Raw genomic sequence first — 22,843 nt, 5'->3', positions numbered from 1 at the left:
TGTGATGATGATGTGGACTGTTTGATAACAGTATATATGTGGGATGCCGGTGGCCTATTTCATCGCAAGATCAGTTGGAATCATAAGTGAGAGAGTTGGACAAAAACTTTGTCAGTCTTACTGTCATAGAAAATCAGAAAAAGAAAAAAGTAATGGAGTTGGGACGTTTTTGGTGGTGGGTAGTGTTAATTTTGGTTCAATTAGGTATGAATGGGTGCTTTGGTTGCTGGGAGCAAGAGAAAGCAGCTCTCTTGCAACTCAAAGCTTCCATGAACTTCACAGCTGATATAGATCCTTTGCGAACTTGGAACTCAACCAACAAAAATAGTGATTGCTGTGATTGGGAGAGAGTGAAGTGCGACAACACTACAGGGCATATAATCCAACTTGATCTTTATGATATGATCCGTTTGGGTAGGGAAGATTGGTGTTTAAATGCCTCTTTGTTTCTTCCCTTTGAAGAGCTCCAGCACCTCGATTTGGATGCTAATTGGATTAGTAGATGGGTCCCAAATGAAGGTATGTTCATGTCTTAAGCAAAGTCAATTGGTAGTGTTTGTCGAAATTATGTTGTACTTCTGCCTTATATTTTTCTTTTTGAATTTTCAAAAAACGAGAAATTAGTTGTGGCTTAGGATTCACTTTATGCTATAAATAGGTTGTGGGAATATATAGTTGTGGACATGGAAACTGAAGCTTCTACTAAATTGTAGGTTTTGAAAGATTCTCAGCGTTGCGCAAGCTGGAGATGCTTTACTTGGCTAATAACAATTTCAACAACAACATCCTGTCATCGCTCAGTGGAATTTCTTCGCTGAAGCTACTATATTTGAGTTATAATAAATTGAATGGATCATTCCACATCCCAGGTAAGTCTCACGGCTAAAATTCACATCAAGTTGCAAAGAGACTGGAAGAGTGCCTCACGCTTGAGGGTGTAAACTTTTGCTTCTTTTTTGTATTTTGAGAATTTCTGCTCTTAGTTATTGAGATTTATGCAACTAAAATCTCACTTTTTTTTCTTGGCTCTTTTAAATTAAATTACCGAAGAGAATCATTATGATTTCAGTTTTAGTTTAAGCAATTGGAATAAATTATGAGAAGTACAAATATTTCTAAATTAATAAAATCGTGAACAAATTTAAAGCCTTATCAATTTGTGGATTTGAAATAATTTGGGTGAAATGTGATTTCAAATTAATTACACAAGTGTTAATCCACTTATGCTAGAGAAAAACTCTCAAAAATCAAATTCATCTTGTGTCGTTATAGTTTATGTCGAACAACAATTAAAAAAAGAAAATCAATTATTATTTTAGATCATCAATAATTTTAAATAAAAAAAAAACAAATAATTTTAAATTATCAAATGCAAATGTAACCTTAAAATAATCCAGTCAAAATCAATTGATGAATATTATGATTTATATATATATATATATATATATATATATATATATGTGGAATTCAAACTTCAAAGCATTTAGCAACTTGGAGGACCTCTACTTGGATGACAATGAGATCGATGACTTCGTGACAACAACAACAAAAGGTAACGATTGTTTTTAAAAATATATGTTCATGAATTCAAATCAATTCCTTCTTTTATATGGTATGTCAAATTATCTATTTTACTTTGCCCATAGGTTCAAACAACTTACCTAAGCTGCAAGTCCTAGAGTTGGGTTGGAACAAAGTTAATGCACGAATTTTCAAGTCATTGACCACCTTCACATCATTGAAGATCTTAAGAATGAGAGGAAACAATTTGGAAGGATCGTTTACAAGTTACAACTGAAGGTAAATTGTACCATGGACATTTTACGGTGGTGTTGTTTTGCATTTTTCTTTTTCGTCGTTACTGACATAATCTCAAAAAAGCAGAAGCTATAATAAAACATTTTTTTATTATTAAATATTGTTCATTTTTTCTGAAACAAAATATATTGAAAATAAATGAAACTGAGCTTTTTCTTTTCTTTTCCCTTTTTTTTTTTTTTTTTTTTTTTTTTTTTTTTTTTTTTGGTTATAGGGAAGTCAAATACAGAGAGCTAACTCACACTTTTTTTTTCCCCCTTACCATCATGCTTTATTTTGGTCGAACTTGTTTTCCAATTCCTTTAATATTCTCAATAACTATTTGCATTCCCGCCAATAAAAAGCTTCTAATTCAATCATTATTTGCACATATTTTAAGACCATTCTCATTTGTTAATGCTAGTTTACAATTGTAATAGGGGAACACACCCTATAACATGGTCATGGTGCAACCTCCTCACAGGCGTAATAGACCCCACTTGGTACCTAGTGTTACTTCATATTCATAGGAATTGTTATTCTGTAGATGATTTTTAATGAAATAGTATTTGTGTAAGGATATATCTTTTCCCAACTTATTGGAAAACATTTCGGTTAGAAAGTACTCGAATCATCACAAAGAGGAAAGGCAATCTTTGTGACATCTTTAGATTCGATCGAAGAGGACCCTAGCGAGAAAGAGGAGAAATTTCGAGCGGCATATACTACATCGATCCCACTGTTGGATACGTTTCAAGGAAGTCTGTCGCTATAGGTAGAGATCCAACCGTTATCGCCGATTCAAGTTCCTCAACTACCCGTTCAAGCCTAATCACTAGTCCAATGAGATCGCGAGGCCCACAACTCTTCCAATCCTTTGTTGATTGAGTCTGTGAAGAAAGAAGAAGGAAACCAACCCAAAAGGCAAAATGACACCATTTTTGGTGGTCTTCATCCAATCATAAAATCTAAGCCGGTTCATGACACCAATTCGATCCAAGTTCCTTAACTTGGTTCTTCAATTAAGCTCACAATCAAAATTAAACTCACAGCATGCAAACTAATTATATAGCAAACCCAAACCCCAAGCTCAATTTAAAGCTCTGTTGAAAAATTGATTTAGGCCAAATCATTAAGCCCAACCCTACACAAAAACACAACCCATATGGTAGAACTGTTCTACAACTCGATTCACAGCCTAGTGTGGAAACTAAACAGCAAACCGGTTTGGTTCGCCTAACCAGATTCCCAGAATCATACAAAAAGTTTCATATTGTAAGGGTGTATTAGAAGTGTTCATGAATTGTACAATACATAGATGCATATCAATTGAATGATATCATATCATATGTATCGGGAGATACATGAAAACTTGGTTTAAAATGGATTCTTTTACTAAAATTTGGGTTTTAACTTGAGCCCAAATGCTTTTCTACTTGTTTTTAGATATAAAAATTGGGCCACTACTACTTAAGCTCAATACAAAGACCTAGCATGAGCTCCCCCCCCCCCCCCCCCCCTCTTTTCGTAAAAATTTTAGACTACACATTTGCGCACATTTAGATTTTCTTTTCCTTGGCTCTCCAACTCCAACTGAAGCCCCTTTGTCTTAAAAAAAAAAAAAAAAAAAAAAAAAAAAAAAAAAAAAAAAAAAAAAAAAAAAAAAAAGTAAGCAAATATATAAAATTTTACCATTTCCTTCTTCTAACAAAATAAAAAGGCAAAAAGAGATCAATGAAAGATAATGTGAGAACTAAGAATATTGAGATAAAAGTAATAAAATGAGAGAGAGTTTGAAATGATTATAGAAAAGGGAGAAAGTGAGAAAGAGAGAGTGGCAGAGAACAACGAATAATACTTGCTACAACTGCGATATGAGTTGTCGAGGAGAGCCGAGCTGCTAATGCCACTAAAGAGAAAACACGATCATAGTATCTCTATGGGTACCATTTTTTAGGAAATATGAAATTAAGGATAATTTTTATGGAATATGTTGAATGAGTTACGAATTTGAATAATTAATTATTTTTATTTTTTTGTTTTTTAAGAGGCTTTTTGCTTAATATTTTGTTCATTTTTTGTTGTTTGGGCTATTTTTGCTATTATTTGGGGTTTTTTTTTTTTTTTTTTCTTTCTTTCTTTCTTTAAGTGGCTATGAATTATGATTGTGGGGTCAAGACTATTTTTGTTGAACACAAATTCTTGGAATTAACAAGTCAAGGTATACAATATATATTTTTTAGGAGAGACAAAACATATTAATTTAAAAATAATTATGTATATAATTTTTTTTTTCCAAGTATAAATTTTATTTGTTGCAAGTTAGGATGTCCACATCTCCTGAGATTGGCAAATTTATGTTTTTACCCTCACTATTCAAGTGCAATCTCCATTTTACCCTCCAAACCCACCATTGCCACTCCCTTCCTCTATTATTATATGGTCGAATGAACAATAAGTAGCTTAGTGCAAACCAATTTTATGAATATTGTTTTGGTGCTCATTTCAGTTTGTCAATTGAAATGAAATGTTTTGGTATCAATCTATTTCGGTTTACCGTTTTGAGATTACTATACCCGTAAAAATTAATAATATATGCCTACTCTTTTACCTTAAAAGTAAAATAATAATAATAATAATAATAATAATATGTAGTGAAGTCAGAAGTGGATTAAAAACATTAAGGGAAAATTTTTAACTTCTTACTTTATGGAATTCTGGTAAATAAAGGAGAGTCTAGGATTTTTTTTTTTTTAATTGGTGGGAAGTGTCCTAGAAGTTTCCTTACTCCCTCTAGGCTCTACTACTCAACAGGTGCTTTACCATTCTTCACTTCATCTCCCTAGTTTCTTCCTCATCAGATCTCCTTTCTCCGTCTCTTCACAAACAAATTTCATCCTCCACCAAGGAAGCATTGGCAGGAGCTCAAGAAACACAAGGTCAAGAATACACATACTTAAAGGCAAGGTAACTACTCTAACAAATGCAAGCAATACATGTGGCTCCAATCTCTAGGAAAGCAAATGCTAATGGCGGAGAAGGGCAGTGGCTCAAAGATCAAGCTAAAGGAGAAAATGAGAAATAGTATGGTTCCGAGTTTCAGCGAGAAAACAACATATTTTAGCTTCAAGAAGGGAAATAAAATCCAAAACTCATACCGGGCGAAATTCATATTTCGACCGAAATTATCTGAAACGGACCAAAACGCAAGGAACACCCCAAAATTGACCGAAATTCTATTTGAGCTGGTAATTGTAGCATCAATAAAAAAAAAAAAAAATGATTTAGATGTTATAGAAAAAGGGGAAAAAAAAGGTTTAACAACATAGCTTTTAAAATAAGACTGAGATCTTCAAAAAAAAGCATCATCTCTAGTTGAAATAAATTAATTTCACAATTTGAATTAAATTCTAAAATATGAAAGTATATAGACTGCCACATTACATGGTAGTCTATACTCTATACACTATTATTAGATAAAATAAAATTACTTTCTTTCAAAGAATCTTAGTTATGAAAGTGGTCTTGGCTACTTTAACACTTCTGTGTGGTATCTTAATAATTTTCAGCAATTAGTACTAATTTATGCTCTACCATATCAATTAGTACTAATTTAAGCTTTTTACTTTTGTTTTAGAGTTGAGCAAACTAAACAACCTTGAACAGTTGATGTTGGATGGTTCATCAATTGATAGAAGTCTTCTTCATAAAATTGGAGTTATGACTTCTCTTAATGTATTGGCAGTGAGCAACTGTGGACTGAATGGCACCCTACCTAGTCGAGGTAGGGTTTTTTTTTTTTTTTTTTTTTTTTTTTTTTTTTTTTTTCACAATGATATTGCTTCGAATAATTACAATAGTAGAACCTAATAACTAATTATCACATTATACAGGCTGGTGTGAACTTAAGAAGCTCCAAGAGATAGACCTCAGCAACAATAATTTTGAAGGGAGACTACCTTCATGTATGGCAAACTTGACATCACTCCGGGTATTGGATCTCTGTAACAATCACTTCAATGGGAACATTGTCCAGTCTCCACTATCAAGTTTGACATCACTTGAGTACCTTTCTTTCTCTGATAACAACTTTTCGATCCCATCCACATTTTCCTTCCTTTTCAACCTCTCAAATCTTAAGATCCTATTAAGTGATAACAATATATTAGCTTTGGAACCTGACTCTCTTACTTTGATTCCAACCTTCCAATTAAAGGTTCTCAGTTTGTCAAATTGCTCAATTAACATTCCCAATAGGACACCTCCCAGATTTCTTCATTACCAATATGATTTGCGAGTAATTCATCTCTCTCACAACAAGTTTGTTGGGCAATTTCCTAACTGGTTGTTAGAGAACAATACAAGATTGGAGGTTTTTATTGTAAATAATAACTCTTTCACGGGGCCTTTTATGGTGCCATACAATATTCGTCCCAACATGTGGAGCATAGATATTTCTGATAATTACTTACGTGGTCCAATTCCCACAAACCTTGGTTTAATTTTTCCAAATTTAGAATCTTTAAAAATGTCAAGAAATGAATTTGAAGGCAATATTCCTTCTTCTTTTGGGAATTTGGCTTTCTTAGGAAGTCTAGACTTGTCTGAGAATCATTTCTCAGGAACCAGACCGATGCATTTCATAATGGGTTGCCACAATTTAGTCTCACTCATATTATCAAACAATAACTTCAGTGGCCAAATATTTCCTACCAATTCTAATTGGACTAATCTAGAAGATTTACATTTGGACAACAATCACTTCTCAGGCACGCTTCCAACATGGATAGGGAACGTGACATCTTTAGAAGGTATTTTTATAGCCAAAAATCATTTTGAAGGTCCTATTCCAATTGAACTATGTAAACTCATTCGTCTTAGATTTCTTGACCTTTCTGACAACAATCTTTTTGGCTCTATTCCATCTTGCTTCAATTCCTCAATTATCAGTTTTTTTCAATTAAATAAAAATTGCTTGAGCGGTCCAATTCCAAGTTCTTTGCAAAACAACTCCTATTTACGTGTACTGAATCTTCGAGATAACCATCTAACTGGAAACATTCCCGATTGGATTGGCAGCCTCTCATCATTGAAAATTCTCCTCTTGAAAGCAAATCATTTAGGAGGTCAAATTCCAATTCAAGTATGCCTTTTGCAGAACTTAAACATTTTGGATCTTTCCTACAATAAATTTTCAGGTCTAATTCCTCATTGCTTGAGTAACTTTACTTTTAACGCATCTGCTCATAAACCTTCGTTAAGAAGTTCATCTTTAGATGAAGGAATGAGTTTGTCATCGTATTTGAACACAAAGTCAAATATTATCAAAGATTTGACTACTTCATCTATATCTATACTTGAAGGATTTGAGAATGTTGAAGAAGAAGTAGAGTTCACAACAAAAACTAGAACTTACTCCTACACGGGTGACATCCTTGAGTACATGTTTGGAATTGACCTCTCGTGCAACAACCTAGCAGGTAAAATCCCACTGGAACTCGGTAGGACGAGCAGCAACATTCGTGCATTGAACTTGTCACACAACAATCTATCCGAACCAATCCCAGTAACATTCTCAAATCTAAAGCAAATAGAAAGTCTGGATCTTTCCTACAATAATCTGAATGGCAAAATTCCACCTCAGTTGACCGAAATGACCTCTCTAGCAGTCTTCATTGTGGCTCACAACAACTTATCAGGAACAATACCTGACAGAAAAAATCAATTCATTACTTTTGATGAAAGCAGTTATGAGGGGAACCCTCTCCTGTGTGGGCCTCCATTACATAATAGTTGCACCAAAATGAGGCCATTGTCTACAATATCAGTGGATATTGAGGGGGAAGGTGGTAGTTTCATTGACATGAGTGTCTTCTACATAAGCTTTGTGGTGGCTTACATAACTATCCTGTTGGGAATTGTTGTAGTTCTCTACATAAATCCATACTGGCGTAGGGCGTGGTTTAACTTCATTGAAGTGTGCATTGACACTTGCTACTACTTTTTTGTGGTTCATTACCATAGGTTGTTCAATTTCAGCTTTGCATAGCCTTGTATTGCTACTATTTTGTTGTGGTTTATTACCGTAAGTTGTTTAATTTCAGACTTGCATAGCCTTGCATTTTAATGATTACATGTATGTGTGTCTCTTCTGTTGGATTTTGAATCTAAAGATTGAATTTTAATACTATGTTGTGTAAAATCTGTATTTGCTATGTAATTTTAAAGGACTAAGATTGTATTTTTGCATTGTTGCTTTAATTTAATATGAGAGTTATGCAAAGACAGAAATACAACTACCCCCAAAGGGCTAGGAGTCTAGCCATGAAGTGCCATGTAACGTCAAGAAAATCTTAATTAAATCTTGCACATTATTTCAAAATATTGTCTAACTCATTTTCTACTCACCATGAACTCTGCAAAATCACATAAAACATACTCTTGAATTCACAATGTTCAAAACCAGAATATAGGGACATCCAATCCTATACACAAGCACTTGTTTGATCTGACAGCTCCAAAGAAAACCAATTAAATAATGTTTAACTTTCTAAATGCTTCAGTAAATATTGAACCATCTTTATATTCAAAAGATTTATTCCAAGTGACATCTAAATATCCATGTACGTGACATTATTCATAACATAATATAAAAATGACAAATAAACTGACTTGACGTTCTCGATAGTGAAAAATATTAAAGAACAATAAATAATATGTACAATAACAATTTAGATACTTTAGATGCAAGTGATCAAATGTTCTCGCCTTAAATAAAACTACCATTGTGATTTGTAAGAAAAAAATTACACACCCCTACCAAAAAAAAAAAGAAAAGGACAAAAACGACCTAGTCACCTACAAAACTTAGGGGGTAGGTGGGTCTTTCAACAATTGATGCTCTTCTTCAGTTACCTTTATCCTTTTTTGCTAAGAATTAGCAAACAAATGACACCAATTGGTCTACATTTTACCCTGATGGTCCAGGAGTAGAACACTTATCATATTCTCCTTGCTCTTCTTTGGCAAACTCTTCAATCAATTCACGTTGCCTTGGGTTCAAATTCATGCACAAATCAAGCATTTAGTTCTACAATAAAAATGATAGGCTGCAAACACATTCCCATATGATGCTATAGATTACAGTAATATGACACTTTTTTCCCATATATAGTCCACACACTAGATTGAACTGAACCATAAAAATGCATTCTGGAGGGTGAAAAATCCTGCAACAACAATGGCTAAGAACAAGGAAACCTACGATGGAATGCTGACATTGAAGTGCAAATATTGATCACCAAATGAGTAAGAGTTCCTCGTCTTGATCCCCGCATAAAAACAATGAATTCAGAGGGAAAACACACACAATTTCAATATTAAAAAAAAAAAAAAGTTTTTACACTAAAGATATTTAGAATCTTAATTAACAGACAAATAAAATTAATGATATTACATTTAATAAGTTGCTTAACTAAGGTAAAATCATCAAATCCTACATTGAAATGATGATCAGCAACAAATTGCATATTTTATGTGACTCAAGTGGACTCTTAACGTTTGTCATAGAGGATACTCTTCTGTCAAATTTTCTTGTTGATTCCTTACTTTAAAATAAAAAAAAGAATAAATCATGGCAGTAAGAAAAAACCACATTGACACAAGGAACAAAGTGGCTAAAATGTACAAGGACCAATTATGTCACACACAATTCTCGATAGAGAGCAAGATGCAAGTGGCATGCCAAAATAGAATCATTTATCTCTTTCTTTCTTTTTTTTTTTTCTTTTGATTTTTCAGGGCCTTTTTTCAACTAGATAATGATTTTTTTTATGATTTTTTTTTTTATAATAAATTTGGATGATTGCTCTTTTTTGTATGGTTATTTGTCACTTTTTTTATATTTTATTTTATTTTAATTGAGCATCATTCTTTAATAAGAGTATGTGAGTAAATTTAGTCGAACTCATTTTCTTCATCCTACCACTTTTCTACTCCCAACCAAACAAAAATGAGAGAAATATGTTTTGCAATTACTACTTCATGTTCTACCATATTGATCACTTTTTGTTAATTTACATACCTCTAAAAATTTTATTTTTGTTTTAGAGTTAGGTAAACTAAACAACTTCGAGCAGTTGTATTTGGATGGTTCATCGATTGATAAAAGCTTTCTTCATAAAATTATATTTTTGATTTCTCTTAATATATAGTCAATGAGCGGTTGTGGACTGAAGGGCACCTTAACTGCCCGAGGTAGGCTTTTTTTTTTTTTTTTTTTTTTTTTTTTTTTTTTACAATATTTTTGCTAGCTTCTTTAAAAAAATTATAATTACAACAGTAGAACCTAATAACTAATTTATAGGCTAGTGTGAACTTAAGAAACTCCAAGAGTTAGATCTCAACAATAATTTGGAAGGGAGACTTCCTTCTTATATGGCAAACTTGACATCACTTGTGAAAGCTCGGATTTTTGCTAAAACACAAGAGTTTGTTTAGACCCCCAATTGAAAATTACGGCTAGATTGCTTTTACTCTTACTTAATCAAAGTGCGAAATAAGAGTAAATGTGCGCAATGAACTGATACCACTCTAGTGCATACACATGAACAATAAACGATAAAAGTAAAGCACAAGAGTAAGGGAAGAGAGATGCACAGACTAGATAACACCAAGATGTGTTATCAAAGAGAAAACTGAAGAACTCAGTGAAAAACCTCTCCGCGACTCTTCAAGTCGAAATCGATCCACTAGAGAATAAAGTTGGAGTACACGAATAACAAAAAACCCTCCAAGCCTAGTCTGTGCAATGTACTTGAGCCCTCCAAGCTCCTACTACCAATGGACTTCTCGGAGACATGTCTTCTCTAACTTTCCGGATCTCGCAATACGCCCGATTGCATCCGCCAAGCCTCACCGGCTTCTTTTGGCAAATTCCTAAAGCTTCCCAAGTTCCAAAACACTCTTTACACTCTGAATAGGTGTGAGTTGTGTTTGGGTACAAATCTCCTCTTAAGATATAATAATGGGAGAGGGAAGGAGAAGAGGCTAGAATGATTTCTCACTAAGGATGAGTAGCTCTCTCTCTAAAAGATGGGTGTGTTGTGATGTAGAAAACCTATCTAGGGTTTTTCTCTCTGAATGATCTCTCATACTTTTGTGGGTAACGAGGGTATATATAGTATAGATGAAGGGTAAGAAAGTTACACTTAAAATCCTCCAGGTATAGAGTTTTGCGGGTATCTCGCGGGTTGGCCCTTCTCGTGAGACACTCACAAAACTGACAGCCCGGCACGACTCTTCAGCTTCCAGCATATGCTTCTCACGTGGCTCTTTTGCAGGTAAGCTTCTTGCGAGACACTCACGAAATCCACTTGTTCATCCAATACATGCTCGATTCTTCTCCAACTTAATACAAAATCCAATACAATAAAATTCCACAAAATACAAGGAACAAAATTAAAGCAATTACAACACTTTTTTTCATGGAATAAAGCCAACATAAAACATAGTTGTAAATCACAACTTTACAACTTGAGTACCTTTCTTTCTCAAATAACAACTTCTTGATCCCATCCACATTTTCCTTCCTTTTCAACCTCTCAAACCTTAAGATCCAATTAAGTGATAACAATATATTAGCTCGGGAACTCGACTCTCTTACTTGGATTCCAACCTTCCAATTAAAGGTTTTCAATTTGTCTAATTGTTCATTTAACATTCTCAATAACACACCTCCCAAATTTCTTCTTACCAATATGATTTGGGACTAATTAATCTCTCTCATAGTAAGTTGGTCGGGCAGTTCCCTAATTGAGTAATTGGTTGTTAGTGAACAATACAATATTGGAGGCCTAGGTTTCTATTTTAAACAATAACTCTTTTACGGGGCCTCTCATAGTGCCGCATGATATTCGTCCCAACATTTTAACAATGGAAATTTCAGATAATTACTTACAAGGTCCAATTCCCACAAACGTTAGTCTAATTTTGAAAAATTTAAATTATTTAAAAATTTTGAAAAATGAATTTTAAAGTAGTATTCTTCTTCTTTTGGGAATTTGGTTTTCCTACAGCGCCTAGCCTTGTCTGGGAATAATTTCTCAGGAACATTATCAATACACTTCATTATGGGTTGCTAACAGTTAGAACTTCTCACATTATCAAACAACAACTTCAGTGGACAAATATTTCCTACCAATCTTAATTTGACTAATCTAAGGTGTTTGGACAACAATCACTTCTCAGGCGTGCTTCCAATGTGGATGGGGAACATATCATCTTTAGAACATATTGTTATGGCCAAAAATCATTTTGAAGGTCCCATTCCAATTGAGTTATGCAAACTCCTTGATCTTAGATTTCTTGACCTTTTTGACAATAATTTGTTTGGCTATGTTCCATCTGCTTCAATTCCTCAAGTATCACCTTTTTCCAATTAAATAAAAATTTCTTGAGCAGTCCAATTCCAAGTGCTTTCCAAAATAACTCCAATCTACTTGTACTAAATCTTCGAGATAGCCATCTAACTGGTGACATTCCCAATTGGATTGGAAGCCTCTCAACATTGAGAATTCTCCTCTTGAAAGCGAATTATTTAGGAGGTCAAATTCCAATTCAATGATGCCTTTTGCAGATCTCAAACATTTTGGATCTTTCCTACAATAAATTTTCAAGTATGATACCTTACTGCTTGAGTAACATTACTTTTAATGCATCCACCCAAATACCTTTTTCAAGAGATTCATATATAGAGATGTCTAGTTCCAATAGTTTTTCATTTCGTTGGTACACAAAGTCAGTAAATATCGAAGATCCAAATAATTTTTTATTTATGTTCAATGATGTTGTGAATGTTGACGTAGAAGTAGAGTTCGCCATAAAAAGTAGAACTTACTCTTACAAGGGTGACATCCTCGACTACATGTATGGAACTGACCTCTCGTGCAACAACCTAGCCAGTAAAATCCCACCGGAACTAGGTAGGATAAGCAGCAACATTCATGTATTGAACTTGTCACACAACAATCTATTTGGACTAATCCCTATAACATTCTCAAATCTAAAGGAGATAGAAAGTTTGGATCTTTCCTACAATGATTTGAATGGTAAAATTCCACCTCAATTGACTGAAATGACCTCTCTAGCGGTCTTTAGTGTGGCACACAACAACTTATCAGGTATAACGCACAATAAAAAAAAATCAGTTCATTACTTTTGATGAAAGCAGTTATGAGTGGAACCCTCTCCTGTGTGGGCCTCCATTACATAATTGTTTCACCAAAATAAGACGATCATCTACAGTGCCAGTGGATATTGAGGGGGAAGAAGGTGATAGTTTCATGGACATGGGTATCTTCTACATAAGCTTTGTGGTGGCTTACATAACAGTCTTGTTGGAAATGGCTGCAGTTCTGTACTTAAAACCATACTGACGTAGGGTGTGGTTTAACCTCATTGAAGTGTGTATTGATACTTACCGCTGTTTTGTTGTGGTTCTTTACCGTATGTTGTTCAATTTCAGACTTGCATAGCTAATGTTTTGTTGTGGTTCATTATTGTAAGTTGTTCAATTTTTAGAGTGCATTGCCTTGCATTTTAATGATTACATGTATGTGTGTCTCTTATTGTTGGATTTTGAATCCGAAGATTGAATTTTAATACTATGTTGTGCAAAATTTGTATTTGCTGTATAATTTTAATGGACTAAGAATGTTTTTTTTTTTTTTTGCTTTAATTGAATAAGTGAGTTGTGCAAAGACAGAGAAATGTACCTTCCCCCAAGGGGCTAGGAGACTAGGTACGAAGTGATAGGTAATGGCAAACAAATCTTAAATCTTGCAAATTCTTTAAAAAAAATTTGTTAACTCTTTTTACTTGACAAAGTTTGGCTTCAATCAAATGGCTACAATTCCTCTTAACATCTTTTTATTAAATGTGAATTTAGAGTCTTTGACAAATCCCACATTCGATTACATTTTCTTCTCATATCTTTTATACTTACAAAATTTCCAAAAAATCAAAGATCAATAGCTATATTATCAACAAATGTTTAAATTTCAAGTTTTCTGAAATATAAGATTATGTATAAAAAATAAATTCTTGGATCAAATAAAAAATAACATTTGATTGACATAAAATTTAGCATGTGTTTTAAGAACATAAAAAACATACAATCTAACAATTATAATTTCAAAAATATATAATTATGTTAATTTTTTTTGTGAGTGTTGTAGCCATTAGCTCCAAACAAGTTTGGAGTCAAATCTTGCTGCCGTAAACTCTACCAAATTGCATCTAACATGCTCATGAATTCACAATGTTCAAAACTAGAATAGGGTCACATCCAATCCCATTGCAAAACAAGCACTCGTCAGATCTGACAGAGCCAAAAAAATAAACCAATTGAATAACGTTTAACTTTCTAAAAGCTTCACTACATATTTAACCATCTATATAGTCAACTTTAAGATTTATTCCATGTGACATTAGTCATAACATAATACAAAACCCACAAATAAATTGACTTGATGTTCTTGACAACGGAAAATATTAAAGAACAATAAATAATATGTACAATAACAACTTCAATACTTTGGATGCAAGTGATCAAATTTAGTCGCCTCAAATAATACCTACCATTGTGATTTGTAAGGAAAAAATTACATACCCTTAACAACACCTCCCCCCCACCAAAAAAAAAAAAATTACTTGGACAAAAACGACCCAGAGTCACTCCTACAAAACTTATAGAGTGGGTGGGTCTTTCAATAATTGATGCTTTTCCTTCGGTTGCCTTTATCCTTTTTTGCTAAGCTTGACTTTCTATGAATTGGCAAAGAAATGAAGCCTTTTTTGGTTTACATTTTTACGCAGATGCTCCAGCAGTAGCACACTTTTCATATTCCCTTTGCTCTTCTTTGGCAAACTCTTCAATCAATTCACTTTGCCTTGGGGTCAAATTCCTACACAAATCAAGAATTTTAATATACTATGAAAATGAGAGGCTGCAAACACATTCTGTAGTCCACACACTTGATTGAACTGAATCATAAAAGTACGTTTTGGAAGGTGAAAAACACTGAAAAAACAATGGCTAAGACAAGGAAACCTATGATGGAATGCTAACATTGAAGTGCACATATTGATCACCAAATGAATAAGAGTTCCTCGTCTGGATCCCTGAACAAAAACAACGAAGTCAGAGGGAATACACATAATTTTGAGAAAAAAAATTTTACTAATGTTTTTTAGAATCTTAACAGAAAATAAAAAAATTAGCAATATATTTTTATATATAAGTAATAAAAATTAATGATATTACACCTAATAACTTGCTTAACTAGGGTAAAATCATTAAATCTCACATTGAAATGATGATTAGCAACAAATTGCATAACTAACGCGACTCATATGGACTCTTTAGTCATAGAGGATACCCTTCTGTCAAAATTTCATGTTGATTCCTTACTTTATAAAAAGAAAAAGAATAAATTGTGGCAATAAGAAAAGATCACATTGACACAAGCTGAGGAAGTTGCTTCAATTGAAATTCTGAGGGTTTATTGATACAAGGAACAAAGTGGCTAAAATGTTAAAAGACCAATTATGTCACACACTATTCTCAATAGAGAGAAGGATGCAAGCGGCAAACCAAAATAGAATCATTTATCACACAAAATTTTCTATAAATGAAAATAATGAGCATGTCTAATTCACCAACCTTTCTTCTTCAAAACTACCATTTGACCAGGCTGGGCGCCAGAGCAAACCTGAACATCATAAAATAGTTAAACCATGATACTATAGGAACTAGAACAAGAAAGAACCTCTACAAGAAGCCAGTAATCTTAGGCTAAAGGCCAACCCCATAGGAATGACATGGAGGCATAGAGAGATGCTATTTGGCTTTGGTTTTCATAGTCCCAACAAAGGGTGGACATGAAAGAACCTCAACAAACAAACCAGATCTCATTATTAACTGACCCAGTCACCATCCTATCTGGGGGTCAAGTCCAATAATCAAGTCGCATGAGTTGTATGAGTAAATTCCAAATGAAACCTCAACAAAGCAATCAAATGAAAAATTCCAAATGAAATTTTCCCATTGCACAAGCACCAATCATATACAAACATTAAACAAACCTTGACGACTACGTCTCCTGTGAGAGTTGGGACCTAGATTGTTCCCCCCAAAATTGCCTGCAATCCAATAAACCCACTAAATTAAACAACTAGACCAAAGATAAAAGTTTTAATTTTTATTTAATTTTTATTTTTTTAATTATAAGTAATAAAGATTTTATTAACAGAGAAAAAAAAAAGTACTCTATGCTCACAATGATAAACACAAAACACTTAAAACCAAAAACAAGCAAATCAAATAGAAAGATGAATTGTAGACTCTGAACATCAAAAATCAAATAGATCAAAAATAAAAGTAACTTGAGACAAATGATACATACAACTATAGCTATCAGAAATATTGATCGTCAACTTGCAAAAAGGGACTAGGGTACCAAATTTGGTTATTGGGATTGGCTAATAAGTAAATAAAATTTTCAAGAAACTTACTAATATTAGGAGGTTTTTTTATTCCATACAGAAACAGATAAGTTTCTACAAATGTAATTCAATTATTTTTATCATTCCTCTAATGGATTTTAGATGTCTAATAATTGTAGAAACAAATCAAAAAGTACCTAAAATTTTCTGCTGCCAGAAAATTCCTGAAATATATCTTTAAGAACAGCTATCTTTACATTAATATTCCATCTTTTTTAAAACCATAATCAACCTATAGACCCTAAACCCCTCTTCCATTAATTGCTAACAGGTGACTGAGGAGGTGTTAAGAAACAGCATAACAGGTGACCTTAATGACAATATAAAGATCACCAGGTTGATTTCCATCAGGATCTGCGCACCACTTCTACTCACCTTTGTGGTCTCATAATTATCTACTCCTGCAAATGGTAAAGGAGGAGAGTCAAGCACCTATAAAAACTAGCATATAAAAATCCTATAAAACCGATTATTTTTCTTTTCTTCTTAAAGCTTAAAAAACGAAATCTGATTTTTGATACTTGATGCAAACAGACCTGTAATTATAAAATAAAAAGCCTGCAAGCCCATCCATTTCATTCCCAAATACCTACTCTACTATATACTAACAAACCATATACAAATTTTAAGGCCTGAATTGATAAGATCATGCATTAGACTTTGTAGCAGAGGAATTTATTCTACACGGATAAGAATAGCTTGACAACAGTACGATATTTTAGCAATACAACCACCAGAGCCAAAAAAAGAAACAAAAACATAAATAATTAAAAAAAAAAAAAACCTAAAATAAAAAAAGAAATACCTGGCACGATATTCAATTGATTACTTTCAGATTTTCGTTAATAATTGCGTGTAAATTCAGATAAAATGCAACATACCTGGGCATATTTCTTTGCATTGGACTCAGTTTCTTTGACAGTGGATATATTATTATTATTATTATTATTATTATTACTACTAATTTTTATCTTTTTTCTTTGAGTAACGAGGTATTACATAAAATGACACAATTTGTGTCATAACTTGTTCACGTGACGAGTTTTAAGTGGTAGAAATGTGTCTCCACATAGAACCATCATCATACCTCTATTACTCACAACTCGTCACATAGACGAATTATGTCACAAATTGTATCATTTTATGCATCACTAACATTACTCTTTTTGCTTTCATTTTTTTTCTTATACACGTTTTGCTTTTCTTTTCAGTCGTGTCACTTTTTTTTTTTGTTTAAGGAACTTTAGTCCTGTCACTTTGCTTCAATTTATTGCCCTTGACTGACTAGTCAATAGAGTCGATACTCAGTACTCACTGCTCATTTTCACTTGTAAAGACACCCAAAACATAAATAAATAAATAAAAGATGCTAAATGCTAAATGCTAAATGCAGTATTGACTAGTCGATAGAGTCAATACCCAGTACTCACTGCTCAGTTTCACTTGTAAAGACAAAACATAAATAAATAAATAAAAGATACGAATGCTAAAGAGAGCATCTTCAATAACTTCTTTAAAACTAATTTCAGAAAGAAAATACTTCAAAAACTCATTCCAACAGTTTCTTTATTTCTATTTTTTAGATTAGAATTGCTACAGTGCTTCTCTACAAGTAGAGAACACTGTAGCATTTACTGTTCACACTTCAAACATTTTTAGCTATTATAATAATCAGCTATTGGATAAAAAAATGTTGGAAGATGTGTAGTTGTTAAAGAAAGAATAAAAAAAATAATATTTAAATGAAATGGAGAAAATGATAGAGAATCTGTTGGAAAGTGTATTTGAAAAAGTAGGTAAGTAAAAACTAAATATCACTGTTTATTGTCTAAACAGTAAAAAATTTAGATAAGCTCTTGGAGATGTTCTGAGACCGAGAAAAACAAAGAAGACGCATAACAAAAAATTGAGAAGAAGAAATCTTTATTTTTTTATTTTTTATTTTTTTTTAATGAAAAGAAATCTTTATGTTTCTAACTTTCTTTGTTTCGGTCCGTAGCTCTTTTTATTATTATTTTTTAATAAAATTTATTGTATTTTGGAGTTTGGACTAAGGATTTACATGTGTTTCGGCAATATTTTATTATTATTATTTTTTTAAAAAATAAGGGTGTTTGGGAAAATAATTTTAAAGGAGATGAGCCCAAACAACGGCCCAAATATAAATATATTTTTTTTGGACAAAAAACGTATCAATTATTTTCTTTCCATAAGGTCAGGGGGCTCGGGCCTCGGGCCCCTTTACGCCGTCCACGATCGTAATAATGAAATGGAGTGTTTGACAACAGTACATATTTGGGACCTACATATTTCTTTTCTTTTGGTAAACTAAAATGGGGGCCCTTATGGTTGTATTATACCTCTGGGCAGGGCGTCGAGCTCCAACGGGAGGGACTCGTGTGAGGGGTCAACCCCACTGAGGATGCCCACCAACAAGAGCTCACTGGCAGCGGAAATCGAACCTGAACTGGTTAGGCGGAGTGAACGAACCATGCTAGCTGAGCCAAGCCCTTGTTGGCAGACCTATATATTTCAATTCAAGATCATTTTGGAATCATAACTAAGAGTTGGACAAAAACTATTAGTCTTATTGTCATAGGAAATTTGAAAAACAAAAATTAATGGAGTTGGGACATTTTTGGTGGTGGCCAGTGGTGCTATTTTTGGTTCATTTTGGTATGAATGGGTGTTTTGGTTGCTGGGAGCAAGAGAGGATTGCTCTCTTACAATACAAAGCTTCCACCATCAACAGTGTTGATGAATATTATTTTCCATCATGGGACTCAGGCAACAAAGAGAGTGATTGCTGTGAGTGGGAAAGAGTCAAGTGCAACATCACTACTGGCCATGTAATCCAACTTGCTCTTAATAGCACGATTTCGTATTGGAGTGGAGAAAGTGGGGGAGGATGGTACTTTAATGCCTCTCTGTTTCTTCCCTTTAAAGAGCTCCAGTACCTCGATTTGAGTGATAATTCCATTCTTGGATGGGTCCCAAATGAACGTACCTAGTTTATATCCTAAGAAAAGTAGGAAGTATTTAATTTGTTGATATTCAAATTTTTTCTATTACATCCTTTTTTTTTTCTTTTTTTTTTAAATAGTCGAGAAAAAAATAACTATATTTTAGGAATCGTTTTATACTGTTTTTTTGGGAATATATAATTGCAAATGTGAAAATTGAAGCATCTAAATTACAAGTTTTGAAAGATTCTTTGCATTGAGCAAGTTGTAGGTGCTACACTTTGAATGGAATAATTTCAATAACAACATTCTTTCATCCTTGGGTGGAATTGCTTCCCTCAAGGAACTATATTTGGGGTACAACAATTTGAATGGATCAATCCCCATCCAAGGTAAGCCTTTCGGGTAAAATCCTCCAAATAATTTGTTTGACCAAAGTAAATTGTTTGAATTTTTTTTTTTTTTTTCATTTATACCATTTCGTTAAAAATAAATGTAGACCATAGATTAGTTGCATGTTAAGATTCATTTTGTACTGTTTTGTGGGAGTATAAAGTCACAGACATGCAAATTGAATAATTTAAAAATTGCAGGTTTTGAAAGATTCTCTTTGTTCAACAAGCTGGAGGTGCTTCACTTGGATGGTAATAATTTCAATCACAGCATTCTGCAATCCTTAAGTGGTATTGCATCGCTCAAGGAACTAGATTTGAGTTCCAACAATTTGAATGGATCAATCCACATCAGAGGTAAAACTCTCATTAATTTGCAAAGGAATATTATTGGAAGAGTGTTTCACGCTTATTGATATTTATGCAACTAAATTTCACCCTTTTTTTTCCTCAACTATTTTAAATGAAAGTATTTATGTGACTGAAGTCCCTTTTTTCTTCCATGACTTTTCATGTACTTTTTTTTCATATAGAATTTAAAGCATTTAGCAACTTGGAGGATCTCTAGTACTTGAGAAGCAATGAGATCAATGCCTTTGTGACAACAAGAGGTATGATAGTTTGTAAAAATATATGTTCATGGATTAAAATCAAATACTTCTTTTGTATGGTATGTCAAATGAAATTATCATGTCGATGTTTTTGAGATATTTTATTTTGCCCTGTAGATTCAAACATCTTAACTAAGCTACAACTCCTAGACTTGAGTTGGAATTATTTTAGTGCACGAGTTCCTGAGTCATTAATTGCCTTCCCATCGTTGAAGACATTAGATCTCTCATATAACAATTTGGAGGGATCGTTTACTACTAAAGGTAAGTTATACCATTAACATCAAGGTGGCGTTGTTTTGCGTTTTTCCTTTCATCACTGGCATAATAGTAGAAAAGCTCTATAAAAAACCTATTCTAAATGTTGATAATCAAATTTCTTGAAATTCAATTGGACTAAATGTATTGTCTTTCATAAGTATCATAATTTATTTTCGTCTTGTTAAAATTTTGTATTCAAAATGTTAAAAACAAAGACTACATAGTAGAGATTTTAATATTGGTTTTTTTAGCATACCTTTCTTGGCCTAAACCAACAATCATATAGGAGCTTCAAGGTTGTTCTACATTACCCAGAGCTAGCAATTTAAACTCGTTCTATATTTCTACATTAGTAACCCACGAATAAATTGTTTTTCCAATGGTGTTGCAATTGACTAGAGTAATGCAAACAAAATCCACCCCCTAGGAGCCTCACAACAATATTACAATAGATTCATATATATTCTAAATTATAATAATCTAAAAAAATACATTTCCTATTTTTCTAATGACTTGTAAATAATTGATGTTCATTCGTCAAATATTATAATACTTAATTATTATTATAAATTTATCATAAAAATAATATCTTATCAAATATTTCAAAATAAATTTATAGCATACGCGCACATCAAGTGGGACATCAGCTAGATTTTACAAATTGAAGAGTTGAAATAAAAAAATGGTTTGGATATGATTTGTGTAAAAAGGAATTTACCTAAATCAGAAGTAATTGTAGCAACCAAAAATATATGATTTAGATGATGTAGAAAAACGGGGGAAAAAAAAAGCTTTAACAACGCTACTCTTAAAATAAGACTAAGATCTTCAAGGAAATTAAAGCATCATCTCTAGTTGAAGATAATTAATTTCATAATTTGAATTAAATTCTAAAATATGAAAGTATATAGGCTGCCACATTACGTGATAGTCTATAGTCTATACACTATTATTAGAGACTGCCACATTACGTGATAGTCTATAGTCTATACACTATTATTAGATAAAATAAAATTACTTTCTTTCAATGAATCTTAGTTATGGAAGTGGTCTTGGCTACTTTAACACTTCTGTGTGGTATCTTAATAATTTTGAGCAATTAGTATTAATTTATGCTCTACCATATCAGTTAGTACTAATTTAAGCTTTCTGCTTTTGTTTTAGAGTTGAGCAAACTAAACAACCTTGAGTAGTTGAAGTTGGATGCTTCATTGATTGATAAAAGTCTTCTTCATAAAATTGGAGTTATGACTTCTCTTAACGTATTGACAGTGAGGAATTGTGGACTGAATGGCACCTTACCTGACCAAGGCAGGGTTTTATTTTATTTTATTTTATTATTATTTTTTTTTCACAATTATATTACTTCGAATAATTACAATAGTAGAACCTAATAACTAATTATCACATTATATAGGCTGGTGTGAACTTAAGAAGCTCCAAGAAATAGACCTCAGGTACAATCATTTTGAAGGGAGACTACCTTCATGTATGGCGAACTTGACATCACTCAACATATTGGATCTCTCTAACAATCACTTCAATGGGAACATTGTTCAGTCTCCACTATCCAGTTTGACATCACTTGAGTACCTTTCTTTCTCAAATAACAATTTCTTCATCCCATCCACATTCTCCTTCCTTTTCAACCTCTCCAATCTTAAGATCCTATTAAGTGATAACAATATATTAGCTTTAGAACCTGACTCTCTTACTTTGATTCCAACCTTCCAATTAAAGGTTCTCAGTTTGTCTACTTGTTCATTTAACATTCACAATAGCACACCTCCTAGATTTCTTCATTACCAATATGATTTGTGAGTAATCAATCTCTCTCACAACAAGTTTGCTGGGCAGTTTCCTAACTGGTTGTTAGAGAACAATACAAGATTGGAGGTTTTTATTGTAAATAATAACTCTTTCACGGGGCCTTTTATGGTGCCATATGATATTCGTCCCAACATGTTCAGCGTAGATGTTTCTAATAATTACTTACATGGTCCAATTCCCACAAACCTCGGTTTAATTTTTCCAAATTTAGAATCTTTAAAAATGTCAAGAAATGAATTTGAAGGCAATATTCCTTCTTCTTTTGGGAATTTGGTTTTCTTACGGGGTCTAGACTTGTCTAAGAATCATTTCTCAGGAGCCATACCAATGCATTTCATAATGGGTTGCTACAATTTAGAATTACTCATATTATCAAACAATGGCTTCAGTGGCCAAATATTTCCTACCAATTCTAATTGGACTA

The 22,843-nt window shown here is 32.9% G+C and overlaps 3 protein-coding genes and 1 long non-coding RNA gene across 5 annotated transcripts in view; 3 read left to right on the top strand and 1 right to left on the bottom strand.

Annotated features, from left to right (window-relative positions):
* LOC126724016 (receptor-like protein 13) overlaps positions 1–22,843 on the top strand; it is a 59,397-nt gene that overhangs the window by 18,339 nt on the left and 18,215 nt on the right. The gene's annotated exons all lie outside the window — the stretch shown is intronic.
* Positions 45–3,296, top strand: LOC126724029 (receptor-like protein 9b). The gene is made up of 4 exons (XM_050428123.1): positions 45–519; positions 714–869; positions 1,481–1,552; positions 1,647–3,296. The coding sequence occupies exons 1-4, from the start codon at positions 153–155 to the stop codon at positions 1,796–1,798; spliced, it is 747 nt and encodes a 248-aa protein (XP_050284080.1). The 5' UTR covers positions 45–152; the 3' UTR covers positions 1,799–3,296.
* LOC126724030 (receptor-like protein 56) lies at positions 4,090–22,737 on the top strand. 2 transcript variants are annotated; one of them, XM_050428126.1, is made up of 4 exons: positions 4,090–4,881; positions 5,435–5,581; positions 5,691–6,013; positions 22,330–22,737. In XM_050428126.1, the coding sequence occupies exons 1-4, from the start codon at positions 4,794–4,796 to the stop codon at positions 22,408–22,410; spliced, it is 639 nt and encodes a 212-aa protein (XP_050284083.1). In that variant the 5' UTR covers positions 4,090–4,793; the 3' UTR covers positions 22,411–22,737. The 2 variants fall into 2 exon arrangements, with proteins under 2 accessions (XP_050284083.1, XP_050284082.1); XM_050428125.1 differs by lacking the exon at positions 22,330–22,737 and adding an exon at positions 7,161–7,984 and having other exon boundaries at positions 4,092–4,881; positions 5,691–5,788.
* LOC126724034 (uncharacterized) lies at positions 14,526–15,820 on the bottom strand. The gene is made up of 3 exons (XR_007654576.1): positions 15,521–15,820; positions 14,927–14,979; positions 14,526–14,762 (listed from the first exon to the last, which is right to left on the bottom strand). It is a non-coding gene; the product is annotated as an uncharacterized LOC126724034 (long non-coding RNA).

Source organism: Quercus robur, chromosome 4, assembly GCF_932294415.1.
Source record: "Quercus robur chromosome 4, dhQueRobu3.1, whole genome shotgun sequence".
NCBI classification, from domain to species: domain Eukaryota; kingdom Viridiplantae; phylum Streptophyta; class Magnoliopsida; order Fagales; family Fagaceae; genus Quercus; species Quercus robur.
Note: the sequence above shows the minus strand (reverse complement) of the source record. Positions and strands in the feature narration are given on the sequence as shown.

Coding starts and splice junctions, on each gene's coding strand:
- LOC126724030 (XM_050428125.1), top strand. CDS start 5,761: ATGTATGGCAAACTTGACATCACTCCGG. Junction 5,789..7,160: donor CAAACTTGACATCACTCCGG/GTATTGGATCTC, acceptor CTATACTTGAAG/GATTTGAGAATGTTGAAGAA.
- LOC126724029 (XM_050428123.1), top strand. CDS start 153: ATGGAGTTGGGACGTTTTTGGTGGTGGGTAGTGTTAATTTTGGTTCAA. Junction 870..1,480: donor TGGATCATTCCACATCCCAG/GTAAGTCTCACG, acceptor CAAACTTCAAAG/CATTTAGCAACTTGGAGGAC. Junction 1,553..1,646: donor CGTGACAACAACAACAAAAG/GTAACGATTGTT, acceptor CTTTGCCCATAG/GTTCAAACAACTTACCTAAG.